Source organism: Chionomys nivalis, chromosome 7 (genome assembly GCF_950005125.1).
Source record: "Chionomys nivalis chromosome 7, mChiNiv1.1, whole genome shotgun sequence".
NCBI classification, from domain to species: Eukaryota; Metazoa; Chordata; class Mammalia; order Rodentia; family Cricetidae; genus Chionomys; species Chionomys nivalis.
Genome location: NC_080092.1, coordinates 60,426,494 through 60,441,959, shown reverse-complemented (window position 1 = coordinate 60,441,959; position 15,466 = coordinate 60,426,494). Strand labels below are relative to the sequence as shown.

Genomic DNA, 15,466 nt, shown 5'->3' with positions numbered 1-15,466 from the left:
GCTCAGGTCTGTTCAAGCGAGGGCTCTCTGCAGATGCACACCCTTCTCTAGCAGATACTGCAGCACCAGATGGGGCGAGAGGCCCATACAAGATTCAGACCTTGATTCATAATTCAGATCTCCTCTCCCAAAGCGGGCATGAAGACTGGAGGCAGGGCAGAGCAGGGAGGGCCAGAGCAAGGTCCCAGGGACCAGGAAACACAAAGCCACGGAGCACCTCTAACACATTGGGGCACAGCCTTAGGCCTTCCAGGCCGGAAGAGAGGTACAGACTGAGGTCCAGGCCCTCTGAAGGCACAGCCCTATGCTACAAACCCCAACTCAGATCTGCTCAGCCTGGCAGCCAGCAGGGAAACCCAGCAATCTATGCGTTCAAAGGTCCTCTGTAAATCCTGAGGAAACAGGGAGCAAACGGGGCTGAGCAGCTGCTAGACTCTGCCAGGCAGGGAGTGGCAGGGTTGGCCTCCTCTGAGGGCCCTGTCTTTGAGCATACTCAGGTTTTCTGAGCTGATTTCAGAGCAGTTAGGTGTGGGGAGGGGAACAGTCCCAGCAGCAACAGAAGGCTGTGCCATCACCCCTACCTATCCTCTTCCCCCAGGGCAGACTGGCATCCTCTGGGATATGCAATAACTCACCTGCCACCAGCCCCTCCCACCACACCAACCTCCCCAGAGTGGGGTCCCCAGAGTCATAGTAATGATAATAATGACATAATAATAGCCAGCAACAGAAACAGTTACTCTGAGCCTGGTGCTCCTAAGAGCGTGACCTGAGTCAATCCAGATACACTACACAAGTCTATGGAGCAGTTTCTATTATTAGGCCCATTTCCACTGATGAGAACACCAAGGGCAAATTGACACTAACCTGTTAGAAAGTGAGGCCAGAACTCATAAGAGCTCTGTATCATCTATGTGACACCACCCATTCAATTTACTGTGCACCTGCCATGCTGAGTGGTGGCACCACCATTCTATGAGATACCACCAATTCACCCTACCCTGTACCTGCCACGCCACTGCCACCACCACCACCGCCGCCGCCGCCGCGACCGCCACCATCGCCGCCGCCGCCACCACCACCGCCGCTGCCGCCACCACCACCGCCACCAACACCGCCGCCACGGCTGCCGCCACCACCACCACCTTGGGTCACATGGCAGGCATCTGTAGAAGCAATGCCACCGTGGCCCATCCCCAAGGGTCTGAGTCCATCCTGTGATACTGCCCCTTCTAAAAGTGCCTAAGGCCATGGTGTCCACAGTTACACTCCCAGAACAAGGGGCTCAGGACATGTCACTCCTGTCCTGTGCCAAGCGCGTGGTCCTCATTCTTTCGCTCACGTGCACAGTGGCCACCCCACATCCGCAGAGGGGAGCCCCACCTCACAGACAAGGCTAAAGGATTGGAGGACCCATCCAGTAGGTTGGAAAACTCAGAGTCCACTGTGATCTCTCCAATCCCAGACCTCAAGTCGTGGACCCCAACACCCACCAAGCTTCCCAAAAGCTTCACTGGTGTCTGGGGAAGCAGAGGAGACGGTTTGCAAACCCGACGTTTTCAGGACCAAACCGAGCAGGCCGCCTCTGGGCTGGCCCCGGCACTTTGTCTAATCACTTACTCAGGTGTTCACTAACGCTGGCCATGCCCTTGGTACACACAGTGCTCGGTCTCACAGAGAGTGACCAAAGGAAAGTAATTTCCTGCTTAGGGAGTGTGGGCCATAGAGCCCTGTGGGCTCCCAGGCCAGGGCCTCACATCTGGCCTGCAAACTCCCACTTCAGGTGCGGGAGCAGAGGCGAGCGCTTTCAGAGAACTCTTTCCTCTTTGCTTTCTTGTTTGTTTTAGTTTGGTTGGTTTTGTTTTGTTTTGTTTGAGATAAGGTCTTACGGTACTCATCCTGGTCTGGGATTGGACACACATTCAAAGGTCGCCCTGAACTGCAGATCCCACTGCCTTCACCAGTCAGGTACTGAAAACACAAACACATGTCCCCACTCCAGACTCACCAACTCTTTGCGTCAACTGAAAAACGGCAATTGTGGCAAAAAAAAACATTTAGTAGCTGTTGAGAAGTCATTTACCACAATGAGCTTTCTGCTCTTCCATAAAACCAAAGGAGGCCAGGGCCAGAGAAGCCAACCTACCAACATGACATTTAATGGTGATAAGTTATAGCGACCTCAGTAAAAAAGTGTACGTGTGTGAATATAGATGCGGAGGTCAGAGGTCAACTCTCTCCTGCCACCTTGTACAATCCAGGGATCAAACTTGGGCTGTGGGGCCCGCATGCAATGTCTACCTGCTGAGCCATCTCTCAGGCTCACCCCGCTTTTCACGTGATAAGAAAAGAATGACGAAGCCCTGACTCCGCCGGCTCCCACCAGCCCTCACACCTACTGGCTCGACCAACAGTCTAGACCACGGCAGAGGGCAAGGAGCTATCTGGGCTCCACAGCTGCTCTGGATGCCAGCCAACTCTGTACCCAAGGCTAGAGCCTGTCACCCAAGCCTAGCATCAACCTATCGATTCTCCCATGCACTTCTGTCCTTTATCTTGTTTGGTGTGCTGAAGTCTCAACAGATCTGCAGCTAAGACACCTGACTGCTTATTGCCACCCCCTTCCCTCTACATCAGCCCCAACCTCAGCCGTAACTGTCACCTCCCGCCCAACGCTGCCTGCCATTGTGGCAGCAGCACCCCGTCCCCTACCCTGGCCTAGCCTGCTCTCCTGACTCTGGCTGGGGCCGTGTGGCCAATGTCCCAACATGCCTCCCTTCCTCGTGCCACAAAGGACATGTCTCCCATGCTCATCCTGTCTTGCTTATCAGAAGAAAGGCATTAACTACCTTTGGAGAGGACTCGTTTACCTAGAAAATCCAAATAAATCAACTAGAGAATGACTAGAATAAATGAATTTATACTAGTGATGAAATAGAAGACAAACTGGCAAAAATAAACTATATTCCTAAATGCCAGTAACATATAACTAAATAATAATAATAGTAATAATAGGTGTGTTGCGGAATATTTAAGTAGGCAAAGATGTGTTGCATTTTTCTGTGCTGCATTTGTTTAACCATGTAAAGATGTGTTGCTTTGCCTGCCTAAGGCACCTGATTGGTCTAATAAAAAGTTAAACAGTCAATAGGTAGGCAATAGAGGGCTAGGCAGGGCTGGCAGGCAGAGAGAATAAGTAGAAGAGAGAAGAGAGAGAGGGAGAATGAGAGAGAAAAAGAGAGAGATGCCCAGGGCCAGCCAGTCAGCCAGCTAGACAGCCAGACAGCCAGCCAGCTAGACAGCCAGCCAGCCAGCCAGACAGTCATCTAGACAGACAGACAGACAGCTAGGCAGGCAGCCAGCCAGCCAGCCAGATAGACAGCCAGACAGACAGCCAGACAGTCAGCCAGCCAGACAGACAGACAGCTAGACAGCCAGTCAGCCAGCCAGCCAGCCAGACAGCCAGATAGACAGACAGCCATCCAGCCATCCAGTCAGCCAGTCAGCCAGTCAGCCAGCCAGACAGACAGCTAGACAGCCAGTCAGCCAGCCAGCTAGACAGACAGCCAGACAGCCAGACAGCTAGACAGCCAGCCAGACAGCCAGATAGACAGACAGACAGACAGCTAGGCAGGCAGGCAGCCAGCCAGATAGACAGACAGTCAGCCAGACAACCAGCCAGCCAGACAGCCAGCCAGACAGTCAGCCAGACAGCCAGACAGCCAGCCAGATAGACAGACAGCTAGGCAGGCATTCAGCATCCAGCCAGACAAGGAGTAGGACACACAGAATGAAAGAAAGGTAAAAAGCCCCGAGGCAAAGCATAGATGAAAAGAAACAGGCTAAAATAAGTAACAAGAGCTGGTAGGATGGGCCTAAGCTAAAGTCAAGCATTCATAACTAATAATAGGTTTCCGTGTCATGATTTGGGAGCTGGTTGGCGGCCCCAAAGAAAGCCTGCTACAATAATGGGGCCAGATGTGGTGGCGCACGTCTTTAATTCCAGCACTTATTTGACAGGTAGGCAGATCTCTGTGAGTTTGAGGCCATCAGAATACATAGCAAGACCCTCTCTCAAAAAACAACAAACAAACAAGTAAACAAACAATGGGGGCTGGAGAGATGGCTCAGCAGTTAAAAGCACTGGCTGTTCTTCCAGAGGTCCTGGGTTCAATTCCCAGCACCCACATGGTGGCTCACAACCACCTGCAACTCCCAGGTGATCTGATGCCCTCTTCTGGACTCTATAGGCACTATGTGTGCATGGTGGACAGACATCCTGTAAAACACCCATACACATAAAAAGGAAGAATAAATTAATTTAAAAACAAATAAACACAGCCGGGCGGTGGTGGCGCATGCCTTTAATCCCAGCACTTGGGAGGCAGAGGCAGGCGGATCTCTGTGAGTTCGAGGCCAGCCTGGTCTACAAGAGCTAGTTCCAGGACAGGCTCCAAAGCTACAGAGAAACCTTGTCTCGAAAAACCAAATAAATAAATAAATAATAAAAAAAGTACTTTATCCTTAGTGGTAACAGCACATTAAATATTTAACGTTACTTTAGTATAATTCCTAGATTCTAATTTTTAATATTTTTCTGTCTAAGTTAGTGGGTTAAAATTAATATTTATTAAAGACCCTGGAACAGAGCTATGTACTTTAAAACCTATTAATGGAGACAGGAGTGTGGTGCATACCAATAATCTCAGCACTCAGAAGGCTGAGGAAGGAGAATTGTGAGTTCATGGTCAGCCTGAACGACACAGCATGACTTTGTCTATAAATAAACATAAATCCCATAAATGTTAGAGAATGTCAGAGCTCTCTCTCTTCTCTCTCTCTCTCTCTCTCTCTCTCTCTCTCTCTCTCTCCATCCACTATCATCTTTGTGGTGCTGGGGGTCACAGCCCAGGTATCATACAGGCTAGTAAACACACTACTGAGATATAATTCCAGCCTCAGGGAGTTCTTTTAAAGAGACTGATGAGAGGCGGGTAGTGGTGGTGCACGCCTTTAACTCCACCAGGTGGATCTCTATGAGTTCGAGGCCAGCATGGTCTACAGAGTGGTTCCAGAACAGCCAGGACTACATAGAGAAACCCTGTCTCAAACCCCTCCAAAAAGGGGGGGAGGGGGAAAGAGGGGCTAACTGTGTGATTCATTTGGTAGATCGTCACCTAGCATACAAAAGCCCTGGGTTCAGCTCACAGCCCCTAAACAGAATCTGTGGCACATGACAGCAATCCTAGCACTTGGGAGGTGCAGAAAGGAAGACTGGAAGGACAAAGTCATCCTTGGCTGCAGTTTGAGGCCAGTTGGGTCACATGAGACCCTGTCTCAAACAAAACAACAACAAAAGCAAGGCAGTGATGGGCTAGGATGTGGGTCTGTGGTAAATGCCAGGGGTTCCAGTCTTAGCGCCAAAAATTAGAAAAGATTATATCAAATAAAAATATCAAAATGTTATGATTCTACACTAAAACAAAGCAAAGGAAACCCTTGAGCATCAAGAACAGTGACCTGCATTACAGCCTGTCAAAAAGGGGAGATCCATGAGCTTGGGGTAGGGGCGGGGTAAGGGGCAAACCTCCGAAGACAGGGTGGGGACAGCTCAGTAGTAGACCAAGTTCTCAGCAGTGCACGAATGCATACACGGGCATGTACACACACACACACACACACACACACACACACACGCACGCACGCACGCATACAGTAACAACAGCCACAGCAGCAGTTAAAAATGAAAATTTCGGGCTGAGGGTGTAGTTCAGTGTCACTGCTTTTGCCTGGCACACTGAAGGCCCTGGGTTCAATCCTGATAGTGGACGGGGGGGGGGGAATGGTTGACAGTGTGCAGCTGGGGTCAGCAGTTAGGAGCACTGATTGCTTTTCTAGAGGACCGGGGTTCAATTTCAGCTCCCACATGGCAGCTAACAACTGTCTGTAACTCCAAGATCTGATACTCTCATACAGACATATGTTCAGACAAAACACCAATGCATATATAATAAAAAATAATTAATTAAAAAAAGAAAGAAAGGGATGGGGGCATCCTGGGACCCAGGGCAGCATAGACACCCGGGTAGTCCAGGGTACTCACACAAGAGTGCAGTAAGCCTACAGTAGGTTGAATGTGTGTTTCTTATCTCTAGTCTTCCAAACAACCCCTCAAAGAATGGCCTTGACCTCTGTGTCCTTTTTAAGCCCTCTCAGGTTTTACGTGGAGTTCATTAGCACGTTGGGTGCCACTCTGTTGTAATACGAGCGGCGGGGCTGCGTCCCCGGCACCCGGCCGCCCGCATGGCTAGCTTATGCCCGGAAATAATTACACGGAAACTGTATTTTTTTGAACACTGTCTAGCCCATTCGTTCCAGCCTCTTATTGGCTAGCTCTTACATATTGATCTAACCCATTTTTAATATTTTGTGTAGCACCATGAGCTGGCTTACCAGGAAAGATCTTAACCTGTGTCTGTCTGGAGTAGGAGAATCATGGCGACTCCCTGACTCGGCTTTTTTTTTTTTTTTTAGCATTTTGTCTGTTTACTACACCCACCTAAGGGCTGGCCTATAAATGGGCCAAGGCAGTTTCTTTATTAAATAAAACTCCTCCATCAGTTAGACAGGAGGACTAGGCCTTGACCATCTACTGCTTGTCAGGTGGCTGCGCTAATTTCATACGCCAAGAGTGGGTTTTCAATGTTCTCACCAAAGCGAAATGCTGAGAACTGGATGAGGTAGATTAATGGCTTGATTTGTTTATTCCACAATACATGTATGTACAGAAACATCACACTGTTCTCCATCAACATTTCCAAGTACAAACTGTCAACAAAAATCACACTCACACACAAAAGTTAAAAAAGCCACCAACTCACCCCCCAAAAACAAACAAACACCACCCAGGTTTCTCCCCTGGCCTTCCTGCCCCGTTAGGGAGCTCTCTAAGGTCAAGAATGTCCTGTTCATCTGTGGATCCTGTAGGCACCAGTGTGACACAGAGGAGGCTCTAGAAACGACATGTGGGAAGGGAAATGGACACTCTGCCCATCAGTCACTTGTGCTCTCACCGTGTGCCAGCGCAGTGGTAAGGACCCGGCAAGCATTGCGGCCAGCAGTCCCACTGCACAAGGGGGCAGACAGCAGAGTAACTTCTTGGAGTACCACAGTCGGGGAGATGCCTGCAGCCAGCGGCCTCCCCAGCCCAAGGCAGAGCCAATTGGTTAGCGCTAGGATGCAGGTGGGATACATGGAACAGGCTGCCTACTGAGGAGTGAGCTCGTGGGAAGGTAGAATGCTGAGAACCTTGAGAAAACCTCTGGCCTGCTTAACCACGGTCGGAAACATAACAGTGGCTACTGGCAGCCTCCCCAACCCAAGCCTCAAATCCTGTGGACCCCTGGGCCAGCCTCTTGTCTCCCCTTTTGACTGCAGCACTCCAAAAGGGATCACAGATCCCACGCTATTTTCGCTCAGTGCTGCCTTCTACTTGGCCACTCTAGCCTCAGAAAGCCAATGAACCCTCTGCTGCGGTTTCCCCCATCCCCCACCTCCTACGACATCAGCTCTTGCACCAGTAAGAAGGCAGCTTTGGAACCAGAAGGACCTGTGTTCACCGTGGGGTCCTGCCCAAGTCACTTCAGCTCCCAGATCTTCTGGCTGCTGAAGGATGAATGTGCCCGTTCCTTAGTCTTTCTGTCCATAGAAACCACCAGTGGAGGCTGGAAGAACTCTGCTCTTGCACAAGGGAGCCTGCAGTAGAAAGTACCATGCAGAAAGGAACAGGAGAACCAGAGAGATAGCTCAGCAGTTAGGAGCACTGATTGCTTTTCTAGAGGACCGGGGTTCAATTTCAGCTCCCACATGGCAGCTAACAACTGTCTGTAACTCCAAGATCCGACACTCTCATACAGACATATGTGCAGACAAAACACCAATGCATATAAAATAAAAAATAATTAATTAAAAAAAGAAAGAAAGGGATGGGGGCATCCTGGGACCCAGGGCAGCATAGACACCCGGGTAGTCCAGGGTACTCACACAAGAGTGCAGTAAGCCTACAGTAGGTTGAATGTGTGTTTCTTATCTCTAGCCTTCCAAACAACCCCTCAAAGAATGGCCTTGACCTCCAGTTTATGAATCCGTTTTGAAAGATGATTTAAAAATTTTAAGCTGGGCGGTGGAGGCATACTCCTTTAATTCCAGCATTTAGGAGACAGAGGCAGGTGGATCTCTGAGTCTGAGGCTAGCTTAGTCTACAGTATGAGTTCCAGGACAGCCAGGGTTTCACAGAGAAACCTTGTCTCAAACAAACAAAAATTTGGGCTGGAGAGATGGCTCAGCAGTTACGAGCACTGGTTGCTCTTCCAAAGGACCTGAGTTCAATTCCCTGCCCCAAATGGCAGCTTATAACTATCTATAACTCCAGTTCTAGGAATCTCATACCCTCTTCTGCTCTTCTTGGGCACCAGGCACATATGTGGTATGCAGATATGAACACAGGCAAAACACCTATACACATGAAAAGCAACAAAAGAATTTTACACGTATGAATGTTTGCCTGCATGGCTAGTGGATGTTTAGTGCTCAGGAAGGCCAGAAAAGGGCGTTGGATCCCCAGGAACTGGAGTTACAGGCTGGCTGTGAGCTGCCATGGAGTCCTGGGAACCAAACCAAGTCTTCTTCAAGAGCAGTGATCACTAAGCCATCTCTTCAGCTCCGTGAACTCTACTTTACAGAGAGGCAGACGGGTCTGACTGTCCTAACAAGCACCCTTGGATTCTTTAATCCAAGATTCTTTTAATCTGGATTCTTTAATCCAGGCTGCAGCTCCTGTCAGGACGACTCCAGTCCTACCACCACTAATATCTTGTAGACGTGAGGAATTACAAAAATAGTTCGTGCTGGCCAGGACAGCATGTGCTGGGATGTTGCTGTCCTTCTAAACGTAAGAACCAGGCAGTCCTGTTTTGTCCCTCTGGTCACCATCTGCCCCTGTTGGGGTCTGAGTTCTCACTTTCCTTGCCCTTCCTGTGACTCTCCTACACACAACCAACCACTCGGCACCCCTGGAAATGCCAGTCCCGCCCCAAGTCTGTACTTGTCCTGATGTACTCCAGCAGCAAAGACTGGATTGGAGTTCAGTGGGGGGACGAATGGACAGGCAGATGGCTAGAGAAGAGTGGGTGGCCGGACAGTTTCATGCCAACTTAACATAGCTAAAGCCATCTGAGAGGAAGGAATCTCAGTTAAGAAAATCCCTCCAGGCTGGAGAGATGGCTCAGCAGTTAAGAGCCACAGCTGTTCTTTCAGAGGACCCGGGGTTCAAGTCCCAACACTCACATGGTAGCTCACAACTGTCTGTAACTCCAGTTTCAGGGGATCTGACACCCTCACATAGACACACATGTGGGCAGAACACCAATGCACATAAGATAAAATTTTTTGAATAAGAAAATACAATGTAAAGATCAGGCTTTACAGAAACGTATAAGGCATTTTCTTAATTAATGATTGATGGATGAGTGCCCAGTCCATTGTGGATGGTGCCATCCCTGGGCTGGTGGTCCTGGGTTTTATAAGAAAAAAGGCTGAGCAAGCCATGGAGAGCAAGTCAGTAAGCAACACCCCTCCACAGGCTCTGTATCAGCTCCTGCCTCCAGGTTCCTGCCCTGTTTGAGTTCCTGTCCGGACTTCCTTCAGTGATGAACAGTGATAAGGAAGTGCAAGCCCAATAACTCCTTTCCTCCCCAAGACACTTTGGTCGTGGTGTTTCATCAGAGCAACAGAAACCCTGCCTGAGACAGCGGGTGAGCACACAATGAAGAAGGAATGGAGGAATTGCTGGCAGGTGGCTAGGTGGATGGATGAACTCGCAAAGCAGACACGCAGGTACAGGAAACGATGAATGGGTAGAAGACGGAAGGGACAGCTGGGGTGTTCCTGTGGAGCCACCAGACCTGGGCAGGCCACAGGATTAACCTGGCCCAGCTGGATTTCAGTGCGCCTTCCCAGGCGAAGAGCCCTCTTTCCATTTCTTTCCACAGCCCCATCTCCTTTCTCCTCCTCTGCTTCTGTGCTGGGGAGAGCTCCTGGGCCTAATTGCTGGGCTGGGCTGGGCCTGAAGACTGCTCTGCACCCCTGCAGTATGTGGTAAAGTTCCATCCCACAGGCCAGAGATCCAGGGGACTGCATGGAAGCCTGCTCGCTTCAGGGCCCCCTACCCACTACACCCTCCGAGGGTACCTCTTGCTGCTTAGGAAGTCTGGAAAATCAAATTCTCCTTCATTGCAGCTTCACACATCCTGCAGAGATCCCAGCAAGCGAGACAGGGGCAGGAAGGCTGAGTGCTTCCTCCTGATCTACAGCCTGTGTCTTGGGAACAATCGTATCATTGACGGAGACCTCAGGGTGGCACCAAGATCTTAGGTTATCAAATCAGGGGACCACAGGAGGCCCATCTGGTCGACACACGACATGATCAATGAAGCCCATACTTCAGACCTCCTGAGTGTCTAAATAGTGCCCTCTTCTTGTCCAGGACTCACGCAGGATGACACAATTAGACACCCTTCACTCCCCTTGGCCATGTTTAGGAGCTCTGGTGAGAGCCTGGTGGAATGTCCTCGGGTGGTGTTGGGGTGGGGGTTGTCTGCTGCTTCTCTTAGAACGATCACACCACCACAGTTGTGAGCTGAGTGGAGTTCTCTTGTCCCTTCACAGTGAGGGTCGGCATTGACCTTGGTGACCTTCTGGGTTGGTATTTGCCAGGCTTCTCCCTATCAAGTTGCCCTTTCCCCTCTTATCCTGCTGGACTCCTACGAAGTCAAGGCATAGCTCATACCCAGGGTGGGGAGTCAAGCTTCCCCTCCGCGATGAGGAATTATCGCACACAAATTATATGTTTATTTACTTTAAATATGGAACACTTCATGAATCTGCGTGCCATCCTTGCGCAGGGCCGTGCTAATCTTTGGATCGTTCCGATTTTAGTATATGTGCTGCCAGAGCGAGCGCTTTTATCCCCTTTGGAGACAGGGTCTCATTATCCCAGGCTGGCCACAAATTGCCTATGTAACCAAGGATGGCCTTGAGTTTCTTCTTCTCATGTGTGTGTGTGGACACACACGTGGCACTCAGAGGACAACTTTCAGGAATCACATCTCTTTCCTTCCACCGTGGGATCCGGGGGACTGAACTCAGGCCACCAGGCTTCTGTAGCAAGCTTGTACCTGCTGAGCCAACTTCCCAGCCCCAACCTTGAATGTCTGATCCTCCTGCCTCTACCTCCCAAGTGCTAGGGTTACAGGTGTGTGATGCCATGTCTGCCTCTATATTTTTGTTATATTAACCTGTACTGATATACATCATGATGAAATTGGTTATGATATTCTGGTACATGTATGGGATGTATTTCCAACACTTCATCCTCCATGAACCTCTTGCCCTCCTCCTACTAACCATCCTCTTCCCAATGAACCACTTCACCCCTGCATGTCCTCCTCACCCCCGTTTCTTGTCTCGGTTATGCAATGAATTCCACGGGGTTGCTTACAGGAACACGGGTGAGAGGCCTCCTTACCAGTGGCTACATCTTTAAAGAAAACAGCTCCTCTTCCCTCAGCAGCCATCAACTGCCTACAGATCTTTAGAGAGAGAGAGAGTCCTCATGAGCCCTCCCCCATAGGTACTATTAACTGCCTATAAACGTTTATGGAGGGCTGGGGCCTTGGGAGTTCCCCCTCACCCCATGGCGGGATTTGGACTGGTCCAATCTTATGCAGCCATATCCATTCTTTTGTTTTTGTTTTGATTTTGAATGTAGCTCTGAGAATCAAATTCAGGGTTCACACATGACAGGAAAGCACTCTACCACCTGAGGACATCAGCTCCTCCGGTTCTCCTGTATGGGGGACTTCTGCATTATTAATTCATCTACTTACGGATGCTCTCATGGGTATTTGTTTCATACTCTCAAACCTACTGTGATCCCGATCTCCCTGGTAGCCAGCGCAGTTAGTAAAATGTAGACAGTGACCTTCATGTCTAACAAATGATCAATCATTGTCTCTCGCGCACCAATGGATTGGGAATCAATGTCACAGGCAGATGTGTAAGCAAACACGATCGAAACAGTCTGAGCCCACAGCACTTTGGAAAGAACCCTATCTATGAGGAGCTGTGCTTTGGTGTATTTGAGAATTTGATGTGTGGTAAACAGTGTGTTTTCCACCGTCCTCCTTATGGAGATAGCAGAACAGCCCCACGGAGCCCAGGCCCTGTCCGTGGTCCTGCCCTGCATCCCCGCATTCTCCCTTGCCCCTTGCGGGAGGATTCACGCACAGACAGCTAGAGCTGCCTCTGGCAGCAGTGAGGATGGAGGAGCTTAGGAGCAAGCAAGATGAAGCTGAGCAGGAAAGAGGGAAGAACCACAGACTTAGATTTAAGGAACTAAATGAGAGACAATAGACCTGACGCTTTTAAAGTTTGGACCCAGGAGGGGACTGGGCCAGAGTCACGTGGATCAGGTGCACTACACAGTCCTGGAGAGAGAGAATGAGCTTTAAAAAAAGTCAGAAGTGGACATTTGGGGGCTAAATAGAGAAACGTGGAAAGGGTCTGCATAATAAATATGATAGTTTATGTGAGGATCACTTGAGGGAGGGGCTAGCTTAGAATACATGGTGCAGTATGACTTCATTTCATGGCGAAAGCTACAGCTAAGCACAGGAGTAGCTCGTGAAGGAGGCGACCAGAGTGTCACCTCCCTGGGGGACAGGACTATAACCGATCTATTTTCAACTGTCCATATAACTTAGTAAGAAAGGGAATCACTGGCCAGCCCCAGGGTGGAGGAGCTCTGCCTAGGCTGAAGTTTTCAAACAGATCCGAGGTTTTAGTCGCAAGAAACCTGGTGTGAGTAGGGTGTGCAGAAACGCCGAAAAGGCAGCCCCTCCCCAGTGTGTGGACTGACCAGGTCCAGCCCTGCCAGTGCTAGGAAAACAGCCAGACAACGCATCAATGACATCGGCGGAAACCTGGCCTCCGCCGCATGGGCTGGAGCTGGAAATGGCTTCAGGGTAAGAAGGCACAGGGCAGATAGTTAAAGGCTACAGTGCAGAAGGGAAACCCAGGTGAGTCCCCATGCAGAAACACGATGAGTAAATGACAAGCAGGTTTCTTTCTGAAGTATAGAGGGAGGAGGATCTAAGGACAGGAGGGGTCTGTCCAGCCTGGGGATAGGGTTACAGGGCTTTGGCCGACTGCCAGAGATTGGAGTGAGGCCATTCCTATATCTGAGGGTCTCTGATTCTGGAATTCCAGATTCCAGCCAAAGCAAGGAGGAGGTTCCACACCAGCAACCTGAAGCCTCCTGTGCTAGGGACTGCACAGTCTGCGGCCTCCTGTGCTAGGGAGATGCTCAGCCTGCAGCCTCCTTTGCTAGGGAGATGCTCAGCCTGCGGCCTCCTGTGCTAGGGACTGCACAGCCTGCGGCCTCCTGTGCTAGGGGATGCTCAGCCTGCGGCCTCCTGTGTTAGGAGATGCTCAGCCTGCGGTCTCCTGGGTTAGGGGATGCTCAGCCTGCGGCCTCCTGGGTTAGGGGATGCTCAGCCTGCGGCCTCCTGGGTTAGGAGATGCTCAGCCTGCTCGGGTCGGAAAGGATGGCCAAGAAGAGAGATTCTGCTAACCTCTGTACAAGAAAAGCGGAGGTAGCAGCGGCAAATGCCCCCCGAGGAAAGCAGGGAAGGGTAGAGAATGGGCTTCAAGAGGGAACAACAGCAGTAAGCTTCCTGGGATGGGGGACCCACACCTTCTGCTCTTGGGGATTCCCAGGCTCTAGCCAGTGCCCAGCTACCTAGAAAGGGTTTGTTGTCACCTTACACTTGTCAGGTGACAAAAAGGCACCAGCCCAGCCCCTCCCATGTTCTAAAATGCCATTCTGACCTGTCCTGAAAACAGAGCCACCTAGTACCCACTGGAGACCAAGGTCCCAAGCTCCCCACATAGGGCCTGAGGTCTCAGATGGTCTTGGAAACCCACAGCTCAGCAGGGGCTTCTGAATCCAGGAGATGCTGACCATGGCAGGGTTGCATGAACACAGTGCCCTGTCTTTCCCTCAGACACGGACACTAGCCCCCATGCAGATGGTAAGAGGACACTAGACCAATGGGCAGTTATTCATCACACACTGGCAGTTCAAATCCTGCCATTCCAGACAGACTAACAGCGCCCACAGTTCTGCTCTGGGCCACCCATGCGACCTTACACCAACACCAGAGGCTCAGCTAACCACTCCCCAGCTTGGTCCTGGCTGGCCCACTGCAGGCAGCACAGCCCGCTGCCAGTCGGGCCTGCCCATCTAGCTTGAGTGGGAGGTCACTAGGAACTGGGCCAGAATCCAGGGTGGCCCCAAGCAGATATCTCCTTCTGTTCTAGGTTGGGTAGGTGCGGCTAAGGACCAGAGGCTGCAGATCACCCTTGCTTGTCCCTGTCACCCCGAGGCCTGGTGCAGTGCACACATACCCCTGCGACTTGATTTGTGTGGGAGGGGGTGTCCAGAGGCTAGATTTAAGAGCTCCTCTGATTGGGGATGGCCCGGAGGGAAGGGCAGGTGCACAGGCCGGTCACCGCGAGCGTGCCATGTGACGCACAGGCCCGGTGTACGACAGCACGGGGTCCCTGCGGTTCCCCCAGCATAGGGACGCGCGCGCGAGCTCCTTACCTCCTCGCCTTGGCCGAAGCGCAGGCCGAGCGCCGCGACGCGCTCCACGCGCAGAAAGCCGTCGGGGTCGCGGCCGCACACCTCGAAGACTTCGCGCAGGCGGCGCACGGAGCGCAGCAGAGCCGCGGGGGCGCCCGCCCAGCCCGCGCCGCCCGCCATCCGCGCCGCCCGCAGCTAGCCCGAGCCCCGCGCCGCCGCCGCCATCGCGCTCGCACCGCCCGGGTCTGCGGCGCGCAGCCTCCGCCAGCGGCGGCCGCTCGTGTCAGCCGCTCGTGTCTGCCGCGCGCCGCGGGCCCGCGTGGGGGCGGGGCGGGGCGGGGCTGCAGACAAAAGGACCCGAGCCGCCCCAGGCCCCGCCCCTCCTAGACCTCAACGCAGAGGGATTGGGGGTCCCGGTTCCCGCGCCGCTCGAACACCCCGCGCCTAGCCAGGGGACACGTCCGTCCTTTGTTAGTTCTGGGTGTTGCAGGTGTCTCTACCTTAGTGCGTTTGATTGCTACATTCACCTCCCGGGAAGCTGAGATGCTGCGGAGGGGCAACGCAGCTTGTTGAGGGGAAGGGAGCAGCGCAGTGAGGAGGTGCGGGGACCCCGGAAGGGTGGCCGGTGGAGGGGACTAAAAGTAGGCGGGAAGAAGAAAGAATGAGGCCTTCCATTAGGCTTGGTGTCATCAGGACTCAGGAATACCTATGGCTTGGGAACCCGGAGCTCCTGTCCTCTTGCACTTCTCTGGCAGCTCCTCA

At 51.8% G+C, this 15,466-nt stretch overlaps 1 protein-coding gene and 1 non-coding gene across 4 annotated transcripts in view; both read right to left on the bottom strand.

Moving 5' to 3' along the window:
* The window catches only part of Rab11fip4 (RAB11 family interacting protein 4), a 115,165-nt gene extending 100,196 nt beyond the window's left edge, over positions 1–14,969 (bottom strand). For 2 of the 3 annotated variants that reach the window (XM_057774572.1, XM_057774573.1), the window contains exon 1: positions 14,726–14,969. In XM_057774572.1, the coding sequence (XP_057630555.1) occupies positions 14,726–14,884 (159 nt within the window). In that variant the 5' untranslated portion in view covers positions 14,885–14,969. The remainder of the gene's footprint in view (positions 1–14,725) is intronic. The other variant, XM_057774576.1, reaches the window with a different exon arrangement.
* LOC130878833 (U6 spliceosomal RNA) lies at positions 10,917–11,019 on the bottom strand. The gene has a single exon (XR_009057459.1). It is a non-coding gene; the product is annotated as a U6 spliceosomal RNA (small nuclear RNA).
* Positions 14,970–15,466: the final 497 nt, after the last annotated feature.